General features: G+C 39.8%; 1 protein-coding gene and 1 long non-coding RNA gene across 3 annotated transcripts; both read left to right on the forward strand.

Moving 5' to 3' along the window:
- The first annotated feature begins 3,496 nt into the window (after positions 1-3,496).
- Positions 3,497-5,102, forward strand: LOC145954881 (uncharacterized). The gene is made up of 2 exons (XM_083069568.1): positions 3,497-4,164; positions 4,658-5,102. Exons 1-2 carry the CDS (start codon positions 3,497-3,499, stop codon positions 5,100-5,102), a joined length of 1,113 nt encoding a protein of 370 aa, XP_082925694.1.
- An 8,403-nt stretch (positions 5,103-13,505) lies between these two features.
- On the forward strand, positions 13,506-14,544 carry LOC145950163 (uncharacterized). Of its 2 annotated transcripts, none has more exons than XR_014428268.1 (3): positions 13,506-13,663; positions 13,753-13,802; positions 14,262-14,544. It is a non-coding gene; the product is annotated as an uncharacterized LOC145950163 (long non-coding RNA). The 2 variants fall into 2 exon arrangements; XR_014428270.1 differs by having other exon boundaries at positions 14,268-14,544.
- The last annotated feature ends 3,774 nt before the right edge of the window (positions 14,545-18,318 follow it).

The following is an 18,318-nucleotide window of genomic DNA, read 5'->3' on the forward strand; positions in this document are numbered from 1 at the left end:
ACAAACGGTAAAAGAGGTTCAACGCCTGTCCGGACGGCTAGTCTCGCTATCCCGCTTCATCCCCAAACTTGCGGAGAAAGCAGGGCCAATCTTTACCCTGCTAAAAAAGCCAAAAAACTTCCTTTGGACAGATCAGTGCGAAGAAGCTTTCCAAAGCTTCAAAAACTTCCTCACAACTCCGCCAGTCTTACAGAGGCCGGATCACAATACCGACCTCCCTCTCTACCTGGCGGTGGAAGAAAACGCCATCAGCGCCGTCATCATACAAGAACACCAAAAGACACAGACGCCTATCTACTTCATCAGCCGAGTCCTCCAAGACGCCAAGGCAAGGGATATCTACTTGAAGGCTTTGGTGGTTGCTTAGGGAGTTTGTTCTCTCTTGGTGGCAAGGTTCTTGAATACACCTAGAAGTGACTAACCTCAAGGTTACTTCTAAAAAAAGGAGTGAAACACCTTTGTGAGGCTGCAGTTGGTGGCTGAATTGGAGCAAGAAAGAACAAAGCTAATTGTGAAATTTTTTTGTGAAAATTTAGAACAAATTTTAGTGACGGAAATTTTTGATTCTAAAACCTACTTCTCCTTACAAAATCCGTGACTAACATTTGCTTCTAATTAGTGGCTAATTTGTTTTTCTTAAAATTAGGTGCAGCCACTAATTTCATTTGAGTGTGAATTTACATTTCATTTAGAGTGTGAATTTGCATTTCATTTGAAGAAAAAAAGTGAATTTCATTTTCTTTGTAATTTTGCTTTCTAAATTTTTGTACAAGGCCTTTGTTAAGGAGTGTCTTGGAGTGCCTTTGGTGTATCTCCATCTCTCCTTAAGAACTCTTATAGCTAATCACGTGTAGTACTTGTGAGAGTGGTCCTTGAAGGTCTTTGGTACCTTTCAAGCTCTCACTTAGGTTTACTTGCTTTCAACGTCTAGTTTATGTTTTCAGTCATTTAAGTTTTCAAGCAATTTATGTTTTCTGCCATTTATGTTTTAAGCAATTTATGTTTTCAAGAAATTTATGTTTCCAAAGTCTTGATTGCATTGCTTAATTGTACACATTAGGCACTTGCTTGTTATTTTTCTTTTGAAAAGAACTTTGTGAAAACATTTTGTGCAAGGCAAAGTACAAAGGGATTTAGAGATTTTTACTTGAAGAGGCTTGGTTATTAAGTGGCTCGATAGTAGCTCACCTCCCTCCATAGTTCAATTTGTACTCTTAGACCTCTAAGTGCCAAGTCTAAGCACTTCAAAAATATTATTTTCTTAAAATCTATTCTTGTGTGAAGAGAAAAAAAAATCTTGTTGTTTAAAATGTCTCAACAATCCAACTATAGTGGAAGTGATAGCTCTCCTAAAAGCATTTCTTACTTAACAAAAGAGCTAAAATCACTTAAACTATGGAAGAAGCAAGAGGCCTTTCAAAAAGAGAAGGAGAAAATTGAAAGAGAGGCTAAACTTGCTATCCTAGATGAGAAGTTGAGAATTCTTAAACAAGAAGAAGAAAAATTGAAAGAAGACATGAGAAAACACAAAAGAAGAAGAAAAATGAAAATCAAAACAAAAGAAGAAATAGAAAAAAAAGAAAGAGCTTTGTGCAGGGAAGAGTAAAGAGGAAGAAATATCCTCTAAAGGATTTGTGATTAAAGAGAATTGTTTTAGTACTAAAAATCCTATGAAAAAAATTCTCTTTATTCATAAAGATCTTAACTCTTGCCCTCATTTTGCCACTAGTCTTGAGGAGAAGATTCATAAATCCATTATTTTTAAAGAAAAAGAGTCTCAACTTCAAGATTTGGTGAAGGAGAAGTGGACTTCACTTAGTTCCACTTCTCATGCTACTTCCTTGGTGGTGCCCAAGGTAGATAGCCTTCGTTTGTGTAGGACTTTTCCTACTTTAGTTGTGTCAGTAATGCACCCAATTTATGGAATATATTATTTGTTGGATATAACATCTGAACCTTCAAGGTTCCTTGTGACAAATTCTTTTCATAACTATCCAACAAATAATATAATCCAAAATTGTTTAGGAAATTTCTTAGTAGTATTTTCCTTATTTTCTAGGAAATGCCTAGGTTACCACATAGGGTACTTTAGGCAAGATGTTCTAGTTTTTAGGATTAAGTCTTTAGTGTGTTATAGTCTTAGTTTTAGCACTTTCTTAGGGTTTAGTAATATACCTAGACTATGTTTAGGAGAGAATCCTATTCATTATTTTAGAAGGTCTAGTATCATCAATTTCTTTAGGTTCTATGAAAGGATTCCTCTTAGGATATACCTTTCACATTTATTGATTGACAATATCACCTCTAATGAATGGTATTATATATTTGTAGGTGTGGATGATTATCATGAAGACCCTCGAGATTTGAGGTCAAATCCTTTTCAAGAGGGAGGGGATGATAGACTATGGCCAAGGCCAAGGAATCCAAGAGGAGATACATTAAAAGAACCAAGAGGAATGGGATGATTTTGAAGACCTTTTTCATATGTTGTAAATATCTTGTACATAGTTTCTTTTGTATAGGTTATTTTTGCCTTTGTATTTGTAAGGCACTTTATTTCCCTTTTTAGTAGCTATTGTATATTGATTCTAGGGTAGGTTACTTGGACACTTTGACTCCATTTAACCTAACCTAGAAATACATTCTTTTCTTAGTTTTCTAGTAGGAGTGGCATTAGCAAATTAGAGAGTGTCCTTAGTAAGCTAGAGAGTGCTCCTAGCAATTTAGCCAAAGGTGGTCCTAGGCTAAATTTTTCATATTGGACTCATTTTACTCCTAATTTTTCATAGATTTGATTTAGCTAGGTTCCATTCCCATTGAATGAACCTAACTAAACCAAATTAACCATTTTCAAATCAAAAGGAGTAAATTAATTCCAAGAAGCCACCCACCTTAGAAGTGTGTTCACACTTGTGTTCACACTTGTGTGAACACTTGTGTTCACACTTGGACAAAATTCATGGAGTTTCTTAAGCTTGGAAGCTTGAAGCACAAGCTTCTCCTTGGCTAGCTTACCAAGCAAGCCAAGTGAGAAGCTTGCTCTCCAAGCCTCTTGACCTTGGACGGTTTATCTAGACTCAACCATGGTTCCTAGTGAACCATGGTCAAGACTAGCTTGCTCTCTAAGTTTCCTACTCCTATAAACTTGTAATTCTTTGATTGTAAAACACTTTTGACCAATTTGAGAAATGAAATCTGAATTTTCTCTCTAAATCAAGAGTCACAAAAACCGAAGAGAACTTTCTCTCCTAAGTTCTCTCCAAAGGTGCTTCAACCTTACCTTGGTTCCTTAAGCTTCTACCTCAAGCTAAGGAGTAACCGAGCCACTTCAAGGCTTCTTCTCCAATTGAAGAACACTTCAAGGAGCTTCAAAGAGTCATTGGAGTCTTAACCTCAATAGCATTCACGGTCCTAAGCATGGAGCAAGTGAAGGAATCATCAATCTCCTCACCTAGTTCCATCACAAATTCTACGAAAACCTGAGCTCGCCGGACGTATGATTGCCTGGTCGATAGAACTATCCGAGTTCGGCATCCAATACGAAAGTCGCGGACCCTTGAAAGCCCAGTGCTTAGCTGATTTCGTAGCCGAGTTCACGCCAACTACTACTGAGGAATCCCAGGCATGGACCCTACATGTTGACAGGTCCTCCAACTCCAAAGGTGGGGGTGCAGGCATCATTCTGGAAGGGCCAAACCAAGTCACCCTGGAGAAATCCCTCAAGTTCGGCTTCAAAGTAACCAATAACCAGGCAGAGTACGAGGCGCTCCTCGCCGGACTAAGGTTAGCTCACAATCTCAGAGCTCGAAGGGTGAACTGCAACAGCGACTCGAAACTCATGGTGGAACAGCTCAGTGGAACATACCAGGCAAAAGACACCCTTCTACAGCGGTACTTCCACACCGCATCCCAACAGATCTCGTCTTTCGACGAATTCTCCATAAAACATGTACCGCGAGAACAAAACGCCAGAGCAAACCTCCTATCAAAACTTGCCAGCACCAAAAGGCCCGGTCAACACCGAACCATCATCCAGGAAACCTTGCACTCACCTAGCTTGGATGACAAAATCGTCAACGACAGTGAAGAACTAGGATGGATGGCAGATATCTCGAACTACCTGAAAGAGGGCACCCTGCCCAAAGACAATACGATGCACGAAAGGTGAGAATGAGATCAGCCAAATTCATCATCATCGATGATGAATTATTCAAACGTGGGATTTCCACTCCACTACTCAAATTCCTGACCACGTCTCAAGCAGCCTACGTCGTCAAGGAAATCCATTAGGGGATATGCGGAATGCACTCCGGAGCACGCTCAATGGCAGCCAAGGTACTCCGAGCTGGATACTACTGGCCCACTCTGAAGTCGGACTGCCAAAACTACATCCAGAAGTGCAAGGAGTGCCAACAATTTGGCAACGCGCACCGACAACCCCTTGAGGCCCTTCACCACATGATATCAGCATGGCCTTTCTCCCAATGGGGAATGGACATCCTCGGGCCTTTCCCCCCCCCCCCCCCCCCGCAAAGGGTCAACTAAAATTCCTCCTGGTGGCAATCGACTATTTCACCAAGTGGATTGAGGCATGCCCACTCGCCAAAATCACCACTGAGAACGTGCGAAAATTCACATGGAAAAACATTGTTTGCAGATTCGGGATTCCCCACACCATCGTCACCGACAATGGGCGACAGTTCATCGCAGAAGAATTCGAGGACTTCTTCCGAGAGCTCGGAATCAAACACTTCCCGACCTCGGTGGAACACCCCCAAACCAACGGCCAGGCCAAAGCAGCCAACAAGGTCATCCTCCGAGAATTCAAAAAATGGCTGGGGAACGCAAAAGGGCAGTGGCCTGACATGCTTCCTAGCATCCTTTGGGCATATCACTACACCCCCCAGTCAACCACGCAAGAAACACCTTACAGGCTAACTTACGGGGCCGACGCAATGATCTCAGTCGAAGTCGGACAAACGTCCCACCGACGCCAAGTCTTCAACAGCGAGCAAAACACCCACGAACTGGCAACCGACCTCGACTTATTGGACGAGCTCAGAGACGAAGCCCAAATTCATGAAGAGGCCTGCAAACTCTGAGCTTCCCGAAGATACAATTCCCGGGTGAGACCCCGCTCTTTCAGAGCAGGCGACTTGGTATGGCGACTACTGGGAGAAGCACGAAAAGACGTGTCAGATGGGAAGTTCGCACCCACTTGGGGCGGCCCGTTCCGAGTTGCAGAAAACCTGGAAAACGGAGCCTACCGATTAGAGGAGCTCAGCGAAAAGCCCGTACCGCGAACTTGGAATGCCACCCACCTCAAATTTTACTTCAGTTAAGTCTTGTAGAAATAAACGGTGCACTCTTTTCCCACCTCAGGAAGAACATACTGGCTTAGAGGGTTTTTAACGAGGCACACAGTTTTTGTCAATAAAATGACTCACTCCTTTTTACTCGCACTCTCTTACTTTCATAACCTCATCACGCCCATTAGAGGTCGAAAACGAACCTCATTACGTTTATTAGAGGTCGAGAACGAACCTCATTACGTCTATTAGAGGTCGAAAACGAACCTCACTACGTCCATTAAAGGTCGAGAACGAACCTCGTTACATTCATTAGAGGTCGAAAACGAACCTCATTACGCCCATTAGAGGTCGAGAACGAACCTTATTACGTTCATTAGAGGTCGAAAACGAACCTCACTACGTCCATTAGAGGTCGAGAACGAACCTCGTTACGTTCATTAGAGGTTGAAAACGAACCTCATTACGCCCATCAGAGGTCAAGAACGAACCTCATTACATTTATCAGAGGTCGAAAATGAACCTCATTACACCCATTAGAGGTCGAGAACGAACCTCATTACGTTTATTAGAGGTCGAAAACGAACCTCGTTACGTCCATTAGAGGGCTACAACGAACCACGTGACACTCATTAGAGGACGATAACAAACCTCATCGCAGTTATTAAAAGTCGAAAATAAACCTGACCATGATTACTAGAAGCCGGGTACAAACCCCGACACGCTCACCCGAGGTTGAATTCGAACCCCGACATTACGAAAGACAAGCCCGAACTCTTGAAACACGCCGTCAAACAAAAAGACGACTTCGAGTCTCGGCACAACAAATTCAAGGTAAAATACCAAAACCAAACACAGGTGCAGAATAAAAACTCACATGTACAACAGTCATGATCCATACATAAACACAAATACAAAAGTATATGCACAATAAAATTGTCCTATACAGAGGCATCGTCACTAGAACTCTCCTCGACATCATCCTCCCGGACTAACCGCCCGAAGCGAACAACCTTTTCCAAATGCATGCCGGAAAAGTCGAACCCCGACGCGAGGAGCCTAGCCTGCCGAGCAGCCTTGAGGAAGCCCCTCTTGTGTTCCACCACGGCGGAACGTTCAACTTCCTCAAGCCTCCTCTCCAACGTCGCATTCTCAGCCTCCAGAGCCGAAAGACTTTCCCTCTGGGCGGCCACCTCCTCCTCCTTACTACTGAGGACCACCTCGTCGCGAAGACGCTCCTCGGTTACAGATACCAACTCGCCCTTCAAGAAAGCTACCTCCTCCTCCAAGGAGCGAACCTGGCTAGCATAACCCTCATTAGTGCGCAGAGCGGCCCCTAATGATTCCCGGACCTCGGCAAGATCCCCCCGGGTCGCCCGGAGCTCGGCCCCCTACATCTTCGCCTCAAACAGGGCGGCAGCCAAAACCTTATTCTCCTTCACCAAGGGCTGCACCCGGCCTCTCAGCTTCGTTAGATCCTCTTGCTGCCGTGACCACTTGTGCTTACAGTAATCCACAATGGTCGTGCCCCTCTGCAGGAAGATCTGAGCGGCATCAAAACTCCCCATAGGCCCGGCAGACTCGAGCATCGCCTGGTCGGCCGTGCTCAATGACCCCCTCGAAAAAAATTTCTCGGGTGTCAACGAAGCACTCCACAAGGAGTCAATATCCTCTGACGCGCTCAGGTGCTCCAATCGCGTCGGGGCGCCCTCCTGCGCGTAGCGGTACGCAAGATAGGGACGTTTTGGAGGCCCCCTCGCCGACGATGCAGAGGTCGGGACCCCAGAGCTAGGACCCTCCCCGCGAGGATCGGCCGAAGCAGAGGCAGGAGCCCCCGGCTCTGCCCCAGGGACATCGGCCCCCGCCGCTGTCGACCTCGGAACTCTCAGAACATCGGTGGCCCTGCCCACTTGCAAAAGAAGTATAGGAAAAGGTATAAGTCCCGCAAAACAACGGACAACCCGGGAACAGCAAATCAAAAGATCGCAAACACACGCTCCTTACCTCAACAGCAGGGGCAATTCGCCCGACGGTCGGAACCCTCACTCCGGAAGTCGTACCGACCCGACCAGCAACCCGGGAGGACGACCCGGCAACAGTCTCCACCTATAATAAACAATCCCAACTCAGGAAACTGAAAGAGAGCGTAAAAAGAAAAAGCAAGTAATCGACAAGCAGTCCCAACCACTCGTTCGGGAGCCCGGATCGACACCCCGGCAAGAGAGACGAGAGGCTCGACAGCTGTCGCTTCCCCCTCGGAAACCTCCCGAGTTCTCAGGCAGAGGCCTCCTGGGCAAACCAGCCACCTCAACGTCGGTGGCCCCAGCAACAACCTCCTCCACCTCGCGAGGAATAGAGGTTCCCCCAACCTCCCTCGGGACCCTCTTCCTTTTCCGATTAACCTTCAGGGGAGAGACCTCTCCCTCCCCCTGAGTCCCAGGAGCCTTAAGCTCAACGACATTGTAGCGCTGGCACTGCTTTCAGTCACGCCACAAGACCTTTCCCATAATACCTGAAAGCAAAGGACAGAGCGCGTCAGCAGGCATAAAACCCTAACGTGTAAACGAAGTACCAAACACTCACCCTCCAAATCTCTTTCCCTGTGCGCCGAACGCTCGAGCGACAAGATGAGCTTGCAGTCTAGCGGGCGAGGAAGCGCTTTCAAAGCATCAACGATAGTCGTCTCCGACGGCGTCAGCTGCGACGAGTCCACCCCATGAAACCCAGATGGGTCATGGCACCAGTAGAAGGAAAACCTCGGCAGCCCGCCAAAGTAGAACCCCCCATCCTCCAAAGGGTCGACATCGACAAGAGTAACTCGAAAAAACTCTTGCCTATAGTTTTTATACGATTGGGAATAAGGAGTAAACAAACCCCCCTCCTTACCCCCATTCAAAGAAAGAGTCCCATACGGCGGGGCACCCGCCTTCAACTGGTAGAAAGAGAGCAAAACCCGAAGGGACACCTCCATCCCTAGAACCGTGCATAAAACCTCGAACGCCCTCAAAAAGCCCCAACTAATGGGATGCAACTGACTGGGGGCCGCATTAACGTAGTTCAAAAAGTTGCATTCGAACTGAGTAAAAGGAAGGCAGACGCCCAAGTCCCTGAAAAAAGTCTGATACACATAAAAGGAGGGAGGACCAACGGACCTCTTCATATACACACCTTCACTAGCCGAACAAGGCTCCAATCGGATCATCTGAGAAATAGAAGGGTCACAAATCCTATGCGTCTCCCAGAGCGCGTCAACCTCCAAACTCGAGTCAAAAACGCTTGCAAACTTGGCCATTTCGCGTTTTACCCATTCGTAGCCAGGGACGCCCAACTCTAAGTCCCCGGGCGGAGGCACCTCCTTTCCCTCAGTGGCACCCCTTCCGGTAACCACCGCCTTACCGCGTGCTTTGCCCCTAGCAGGGGTAGAAGAACCAGCGCCATGACAACCAGCCATCAAGAAAGACAAAGAAAATAGAGGCGGAGAACAAGCGAAGACGAAGCGTGCACAAGAAGCTGAAGGACGCAAAAAGAGTACAGTGAAAAGGAGAAGAGGCGTGAGAAAAAGAAAAACCTCTCCCCAAAATTCAAAACGGCCAGGCCACGTGTTGACCAAAGGGCACGCCTGACGGTACATTAATTGCAAACCATCATCGCGTAACCGTCATTTCCTTTAGTGCGTCACTCGCACGTTTCCAGAAATGAACAGTCGTGACACATGGCACCTCCTCAGCGTATGTGAAAGGCCACTGGCGAGCCCGGTCTTAGCTCCTCGACCTACGATCTTCAAAGCTCGGGGGGCTAGTGTACTATCTGTACTTCGCATCCGGGCTCCGAGCTCGGATTATCAACAAAGGGCGACCTCAGACAGATAGCTGGATGATGTCAGCCCGGTATCTAGGTAAATCGACACTAAAAACCCTGGGATCCCCCCCAGGCGGGCTCCCCCATTTAACCATATTACACCATAACATATCTCACCTCAGGCCTAAGGCCCAAGGCAAACCTAATTCACTCCAAGGTACGTGCATTACTTATACGAGACTATTACTCATACAAACCCTAACTTTGGCATCGGAGTCTCTTTTGCAGGTACCTCCCCCATCTTGGAGCACCAATACATCAAGCAAAGGAGGCTCACCGATCTTACTGGACGGATCACCCCTACGGTCAAATTCCGGTAAGAACAACCCTTAATACATTCAACGCAAACCTCAAAGTCTGACAAGTCAAAGGGTTCAAGAATCTCATCCGACACAAGCCTCTGAATTCTCTGTTTAGAGATATGGCCTAAACGCTTATGCCATAAGGTGGCTGAGTTCTCATTTATTTTACGCTTCGTACCACAAGAATCAATGTGAAAATTTTCTTTATTGGAACTAACTACATCTAGTAAGTATAAATTATCAATTAAAGAACTAGAACCAACAACATTTGAATTTTGATAGAGGCTAAATTTATTATTTCCAAATGAACAAGAAAAACCAAATTTGTCCAAACTAGAAATAGAAATTAAATTCCGCCTAAAAGACAGTATAACAAAAGTCTCAAATAAATCCAAATAAAATCCAGTTTTTAACTGTAATCTAAATGTTCCAATAGCTTCCACCGTGACCTTGTTGCCATCACCCACATATATAAATCTTTCATTATCACTTGGCGGTCGGCTCCAAAGGCAATCCTGCATGGATACACTAATGTGAGTAGTAGCACCAGAATCTACCCACCAAGTATCACGTGGTACAAAAGCTAAATTAACTTCAGAACAAACAAAAGAGAGAAAATTACCTTTCTTTACACGCCAAGAGGCGTACTTGGGACACTCTTTCTTCATGTGCCCAGGCTTCTTGCAGAAGAAGCAAGTAGGTGTGTTCTCATCCTTTTTGACTTTCTTTTGCTGAGAAGTCCTTTCTACAACATCTTATTATTCTTTCTATTCCTATTCTGAGAGCTTGACGCTAAATGAGCACTTTCAATCTTTTCTCTTTGCTGCCTTTCCTCCTCTTGTACATAGTAAGAAATCAATTCATTCAAGGTCCATTTATCTTTCTCAGTATTATAACTCACCTTGAATTGTCCAAAGTGTGTAGGAAGGGAAATCAAAACTAGATGCACGAGCAAGTCATCAGACAGCTCTAACTTTAGTGCTTTTAGTTTTGACGCGAGTTTAGACATTTCCATAATGTACTCCCTTATGTTTCCTTTACCTTTGTATCTCATAGAGATAAGTTTAGCAAGCAGACTGCTTGCATCAGCTTTCTCATTACTGGTGAAATACTGCTCAACAGCATCAAGGAAACCTTTAGCATTTTAGCTCTCAGAAATAGAGCCCCGAAAAACTTCTGGAACAGATTACTTCATGATCATCAAACACATTCGGTTTGAGTGTTACCACTTTTCAACCTTATCCTCATCCGGGTTTTCCGGATTTAGAGTGGGTTTCTCAGCCCGAAGTGCAAGATCAAGATCCATGCAGCCAAGAATTATCTCAACTGCTTCCTTCCAGGCCTTAAAGTTTGTCCCATTAAGCATGGGTATACAATTAATTTGAGCAGATAAGTTAACAGCACTAGCAATAGCAATTGTAATAGAACACAGAAAAAAAAAATTAATTTAATTACATGCTCACAGTAAAATAAAATAAATAAAACATGCAGATTATTTACATAATAGACCCATTACAAGATACCGAGCACAACATTAATTCTTTGTCTTTGGACATACAAATTAACTTATTAGTGGTACTCTCAATGCAACGATCAAGTATTGACAATTAATTCTGTCAAATAATAGCCTTTCTTTGGACCGTCTATTATTTACATGATTGTAACTTTATAATTGTCACATATTTATCATCACAGGCATGTTATTATTTGGCCAAATTGTGTCTTCCTTTGGGATGACCACAAATTGCATAAATAATCTCATACTAACATCTATTGTAATTTTTAATCAAATTAATTTCTATAATAGGGATTGCTTTGGCAATATATTACATCAATTTATTTAATTAAAAAATTACCAGACAAATTAATTAATAAAGAGGGTCTATAATCTACCAACATTCGCACTCAAATTTGATATATAAAAAAAATATTAATTTAAATTTGAACATAATATCAATCAAATTTCAAGAAAATAGTTCTTATGCGAATGCCATTAAAATTTCGATAATGTAGAATTTAATATATTGATCATATAATTTTCCCAAATATCATTTAATATTACAACAATGATTTTGACAAAAAAAATCCCACTTCTGATGGTACTCAAAGGATAAAACATAATATTATGTCTTTGTCTATCCTTTCATTTTCACTTTTCATATTATTTTCTCACTTCCGGTGAGAAAAATATTCTTTTATTTCATTGTTGCACAATTAACTCACTTCTGGTGAGAAAATATTCCTTTATTGCATTGTTGTACAATTATCTCACTTCTGGTGAGAAAATATTCCTTTATTGCATTGTTGCACAATTATCTCACTTCTGGTGAGAAAATTAAAAAAAACTCAAAAATTTCTTCATTTAACAATGTCTTCTAGATCATTGCAAAATTGTTACATATATAAATATAAACATTCACATAAAATTATACAATTTCACAATACAAAAAAAAATCTCTTTAAGAAAAAATTCAATTTTTAATCGATCTATTTATCCGTATAATCAATTAAACCAAATTGAAACAAAAAAAATGATCAATGCATTCAAATACACGTATTGTCAATGAAGAAAGAAAAAGGATTGTAATAATACGCTTTAGAACCCCATAACCTAATGACAACGGCGGCTCTGATACCACTTGTTAGGATAAATTTCTTAAGCCAAATAGAAATTATCCATTAATCAATATTAAGAACCTTTGTCTCAGATTACAGAGTTAATGTTAATAACACGTACCTGTATCCATTGACGTTGATCAAAAGGTTGCAGCAGAATAGTCTTTTGGTGCAATGATCTTCCTCAGGCAAATCACTGGATTCCTTAACGGGACTTGATGTTACTCTTCTAAAGGGGAGACAGAGAGACCTGTGTTTCTGATTTGACATATTGGGGACCATGACCATCTTTACAATTTTAAACCTATTAGGGTTTTCATTAACCCCTAACGGGCCAAATCTGGTTTTCACTTATTTGGGCCCATATTAGTTTTTCCTGTTGGCAGTCTAAAGGCTTACTAAAATTAGATCACTTTTATTGAACCCAACTAAATGTAAATAACTAATATAAATACTACAAATAATATATGTAGCCCACAATAATTATTAGAAATAAAATTTCTAACATAAGATACATCTAAGCACCCCATTAGAGGTGCTCTTACAAAACTGACTTGTAAAGTGAAGATTTGTTCTGTACTTATATATACTATTATGACATTTTTTCCTAGATTAAGTGAGATCTCCAACAATTTCATGACTAAAATTAAAATCAAATCTCATTCCTTTGTTAAAAAATACGAGTGACAAATCACGGACACTAGCAATTTTTAGTATTGTACTTTAGTTTGTAGTAGATATAGACAGAAATCACTTGTTCCTTTTTTTTATTATTAATTATTACTTTAATTGAAAAACTACATCTCACTAAGGGGTGATTAGTTTAGGTGATAAATATGCTTGATTTCCTTAAAATTAAAATTTTTAATAAGAAAATTATTTTTGTTTCAATAATTTCTTCATAAGTATTCATAAGAGAAGAAAATAATATAAATTTTCACAAATTAAAATCAATTTATGCAAAACAAAATAATATTGAAAAAATAAACCTCGCAATTAAACAAGGACTATGGCTCTACCATCGTCTAACTTTGGCTAATAACTAGAAATAGAAGAAAACTATATTTTTTTTGCATTACATGTCATTGAGAGAGAATGAGAAAGAAAAGAAAAAGAAAAAGTGAAAATATTTATATGTAATTTTAATCATATATATATATATATATATATATATATATATATATATATATATATATATAATTAACTCCATTAACTAAATATAGTTTGCACTTAGCTAAAAACAACTGGAACAAGAGTACTACACCTTTAAACTCGCATTAAAGAAGTGCTCGTGTGGGTTGATGGACGGTGAATAAATTTAGCTAAGTAAATGTGCACATAATATAAAAATAAATTAACGTGTTGACTTTTTGCCAGTGCATAGTACATTCACTTATGTACTAAAGTATTTTAATCGTAGCAGCTACTTAAGCACAAGGGATTCATGCACCCTCTGCCATCACCAATAGCAACCAATCCCAATCAAACGATTCACGATGCACACAAACTCTCTCATTCTCTTTGTGATGCTTCTTGGTTTCTCATATGTTCTCTCTATCTATGCTATCCCTGCAACCAGTAAGCCTCATAGTTTCTCCCAAAGTGGTTTTGATTTTTGTGTTTATGTGCAGTGTGTTGAGGCATTGGATTGGTTTTCTATGTTTCAGGAACCAAAAATTTGAATGGAGAAGATACATCAGTTGTTCCTTTAGCTCAGGTCCGTGTTCTCTGATCTCTCTTATCCTCTTCTTCCTTAGCAATGGTAAGAGAGTAAAAAGATTTAAGTTATGCTATCCAGCCCTTTCACAACAATGATCTTTTCTTGTGAAACCGATACAAGATTGTGTTTATATGCATAATAAGTTATATGGTTATTTAAATCCCATAACTGTTGATGTTATTGTACAAATATCAATGAGAAATCTCATATCAAATAGAAATAGATATGTTAAGTGATATATAGGTGAGAAAACTTACTATCTCAACATCTTAAAATTTTGGATTAAGATATGATTTTTTTTTAGTGTGATTTGTTTGACTTATCAATGGAATTTAACTGTGTTTAACCGTCTCAGATTCCGAACAATTCCAACGGTTGATTTTCTAAGTAACAACTTTGATGTCTTTTTTGTTTTTTGTTTTGGCCCATGTTCATATATATATATCTTATTTGCAGCTACAGGGTGCCCTGAAGATGGAAAATGTTGAAGAGATGTTGCAACAAGTAGATGTGGAAGTTTTGATGGAGAGGAGAGAGGATTTGGAAACCCAAGACTATGGAGGAACAGGGGCAAATAAAGATCATGACCCAAAAGCCCCTGGATTCCATGGTTGATGCCAAAAATAGACTAAAGGGTCACATCCAAAACTGTAAATTAAGGAGGATATGATATGAATATGTGCTGTTTTATCTAATAATCAAATATGCATATGGTTTTCTGTGTGCTTGTTCACCGCTACGTGCTACGTGATTGATATACCTCTAAAACTCTTTTAAATCCTCTCTATATTGATTAAAATTTATTAAAGATTACAAAATTGTAAATTTTATATCTTATTTAATAAGTCTATGTTGAATTAGTGATAAGACTCAATAAAACTTATGGTTGGAGAGGAATAACAAAAATGTACTAGAGTGTGTTGTTGTATTTCTTATCTATATATATAACTTGAATTGTTATATAAAGTTGTGGTTAAGTTGTGGTGAATGTAAAACGAAGCTAGTTTGAACTAGCACAATAATGAATAAGCACTTGGGTGAAATTTGAATAAAATATATTGGCTAGATTCCAAGCTGGTGCACATGATACTCAACATTTTTTAGGTTTTTTTAATATATATACTTCTAATTAATATAGTGGATCCGGCTTCACAGCATTTTGTCTTCACGTGCTGCAACAGCTACACTTGATGGCCATGAATTGAGAAATAACAACTCACAAGAGGCATACCTCATTTATAATTTCTCTTCAAAAAAATTTATAACATCTAATAAAGTTTACACGCGCATGCATGCAAGTAAAATGATTTCATCAACATTATGTAGTCGATCCCCTAATTATATAGTTTATCAAATCCATTAAATAAGGTTACATAAAATGGTAACGGGTTATATTAAAGTTAAATTTGCACTGTAATATGAGATCGACCACACTAATTAATATGGTTTTATTTATATTTTGATGGCAAATACTAGGAGAAGTGGTAGGTGTTCTTCTCCTCAGATTCACCAAAGCTTGGACCTCTTCAATGGAGCTTGAAATCCGAATGTAAGACACTTCAAAGAGTGAAGATTTTCGGACTTAGGGTTCCTAGACTATGGATGGAAGCATCCAAGCTTAAGGAACAAAGGAAAGCTCACTTCAAAAGGAAGGAAAACCTAGTAGGGTTCCTAAGGTGAAGCTCACTTTCTCTCACGGAGACTTTGAAGGAAAACTCGGCACAAGGCTCTCAAATTTCATATAATGTTCAAAGTGAGCTAAAAAGTGTGAAGGAGGTAGCTTAAATGGATCCGGAATTAGGGACACTTGGCGCCAATGTGGAGGCTTCACATGTGGCGCCAAGTTTTGAATTCAAATTTTGAATTTTGAATTCAAAACTTAACTTACATGTACAAGTCCAGTTCACATTGATGCTAGGTGTATTTAGGTTTGATTTAGTGTGCATTTAGGGTTGAATTTGAGTCACACATGTTCAGCCAAGGTGGCACCATCCATGTGACTCAAAATGCAACTTAAATGCATGCTAAATTAAACCTAGATTTGCCTAATTCACTTAAACTAATAATCCTTCTTAAATCCTAATCTAATGGCCTAAATACAATGGCCAAACATATACAAACATTAGGAAATAATAAAAGAAACAAAATGAGCCCAATATTGGGTACCAAAAGCCCAAAGGCCCATGAAGCCCAAAACTAGGCCCAATAAGCCTATGGCCCAAAAAATGCTATTCTATGTGGTCCAAAATACAAGAACAAAATATGTGAAACCTATACTAATATAATATGTACAAAATATAAGAAAAATGGATTTATCAAGAGATGGCCCATGTGAAGCTCAAATTGGGCCTTCCAGGCCCATCGGGCCCATTGGGCCTTGACTGGCCCAAAACTTCATGTCTAGCCAACTCCTCTTGGGTCCTTCAATGTGTCACCCCTTGCCTTCCTAGGCATGATTCCATCATCCCCTCCCTCTTGAAAAGGATTTTTCCTCAAATCACAAGGATCCATGGGAGAAAAATCATCACCTACATGCACAACAAACCATGTATAAGAGGTGACATGTTCATGAAAAGAAAGAAAAATAAACTATCAAAATTAGACTCCCTAAAAGTAAAAATAGGATCCTCTTCTAAGTATAACCTAGAATGAAATCCTAAAAATGTAATGACACTATGGTTAAGACAATGAAAAGAGTGATTCTTAAAAACTACAACATCTTGCCTAAAATACCCTAAACGGTAACCTAGGCTTTTCCTAAAATATAAAGAAAAGACAACTAGAAAACGTCCTAAACAATTTTGGATTTGATTGTTTGCTAGATACTCATAATCATATAAACTATATTTGTCTTGTAGGGAAGGAATCATATTAAAGAGAATGAACTTCCCATAAGAGCAAACATAGAATATAGATTATTACAAGTTGTATCCATCAAACAATGTAAACCAAAAATTGGGTGCTTTATTAGAACAACTAAGGTAGAAGGAGTCCTAAAGAGGGGAAGGCTTTCTTCCTTGGGCACCTCCAAGGAAGTAGCACAAGAAGTGGAACTAAATGTAGTCCACTCCTTCTTCACTACATCTTGAAGTTGAGATTCATTTTTCTTTAAAATATTTTGTTCTAGAATCTCTACTTCATGACTAGTGGTAGCATAAGGGTAAGAGTTAAGGTCTTGATGTATGAAGAGAGTATTTTGCAAATGGTTTATAGAACAACTTTCTGCATTCACAAGTTCTTTAGAGGAGATATTTTCCTCCTTACTCTTCCCTAAGAGAAATGCCTTTTTTTTTCTTTATCTCTAGTTTTTCTCAATTTTTCTTTTGCTAAAAGTTTTTCTTCCTTTTGTTTAAGAATGTGAATTTCTTCTTCTAAAATTGCAAGTTGTGCTTTTCTTTCAAGTTTTTATTTTTCTCTTTTTAACACTTCTTGCTTTGTCCAAGGTGTTAGTGATTTAAGCCTTTGAGTATGATGTGAAAAACTTTTTGGAGAGCTTGAATCACTACCATTTGAAGAATATTTTCTCATGATTAAACAAAAGAATTTTTATATGCTATGCAAAAGAAATAAAATATTTTTGGTATTTTCTAGGAACAAAAATAGCACTTGGAAGTCTAAGTGTACAAGTTGCACTATCAAGGGAGGTGAGCTACTAAGAGCCACTTAATAACCAAGCCTTTTCAAGTGGAAATCACTAAACTCCCTTGTGGTATTTTCAATTCCACAAAGATTTTCACAAAAAATTTTATGTGTATGCTTTTCACAATTTGTTTTTGGAGCTATCTAAGCGTGAACAATTAAATCTACACAAGTCTAGATGAATCAAGGCAGCAAAGTAAACACAATTAAGATCAAACAACTTAAAGGAAACAAGGATAAGCAACTAGTCAGTTTGCCCTAAGTGGAAGCTCGAAACATATGAAATTTCCAAGCCACTTCCACTAGTACTACACGTGAGTAGGCTACCAAGGGTTAGATATACCTGACCAGCTTCTTAATACTCCCTCCAAGCTTTACAAATTGATTTAAAATACAAGAGAATTTGCAAGAATTTAAACTACACTAGAAAGAAAATAATGGCGGCTTTTGTGACCAAATTAGTGACGGATTTGTTGTCCAATTTTTCTAACACTTGTTTAACTGTTCCAATCTGCCACTAATCCTTGAATTAAGTTGCTCCTGGACCCTGCACAATGAACACAACGAAGTGATTAATAAAGGCTGCTCACAAGGTTAAAGGAATGATCACTCTTGTGAAGGTAGTTTAGGAAAAGTTTGGTCACTAAATTAGGTCAAATTTTGAAGTCTTTAATGTCTAAGTCTTTTCCTACTTTTTGTTGAGTCAATGTTTGATCCTTAATCAAGGATTTGAGGCCACTTCCAGCACAGAATGTTTAGTCAAAGAAAACAAGACAAGCAACAAAAGCACAATTTAAGAAGCTTATACCAAAAATTGAAGAATAAGGTGTTTATTATGACAAGACTCAAAGATATCCAACAAAGAAAGCTGAAA

Source organism: Cajanus cajan, chromosome 1 (assembly GCF_000230855.2).
Source record: "Cajanus cajan strain Asha chromosome 1, NIPB_CcT2T_4, whole genome shotgun sequence".
In the NCBI taxonomy this organism is placed as follows: domain Eukaryota; kingdom Viridiplantae; phylum Streptophyta; class Magnoliopsida; order Fabales; family Fabaceae; genus Cajanus; species Cajanus cajan.

Bases quoted from the DNA above. Each gene is read 5' to 3' on its own strand.
- LOC145954881 (XM_083069568.1), top strand. From the start codon at position 3,497: ATGATTGCCTGGTCGATAGAACTATCCGAGTTCGGCATCCAATACGAA. The intron at 4,165-4,657 runs GTGAGAATGAGA...CATTGTTTGCAG, and splicing joins GACAATACGATGCACGAAAG to ATTCGGGATTCCCCACACCA.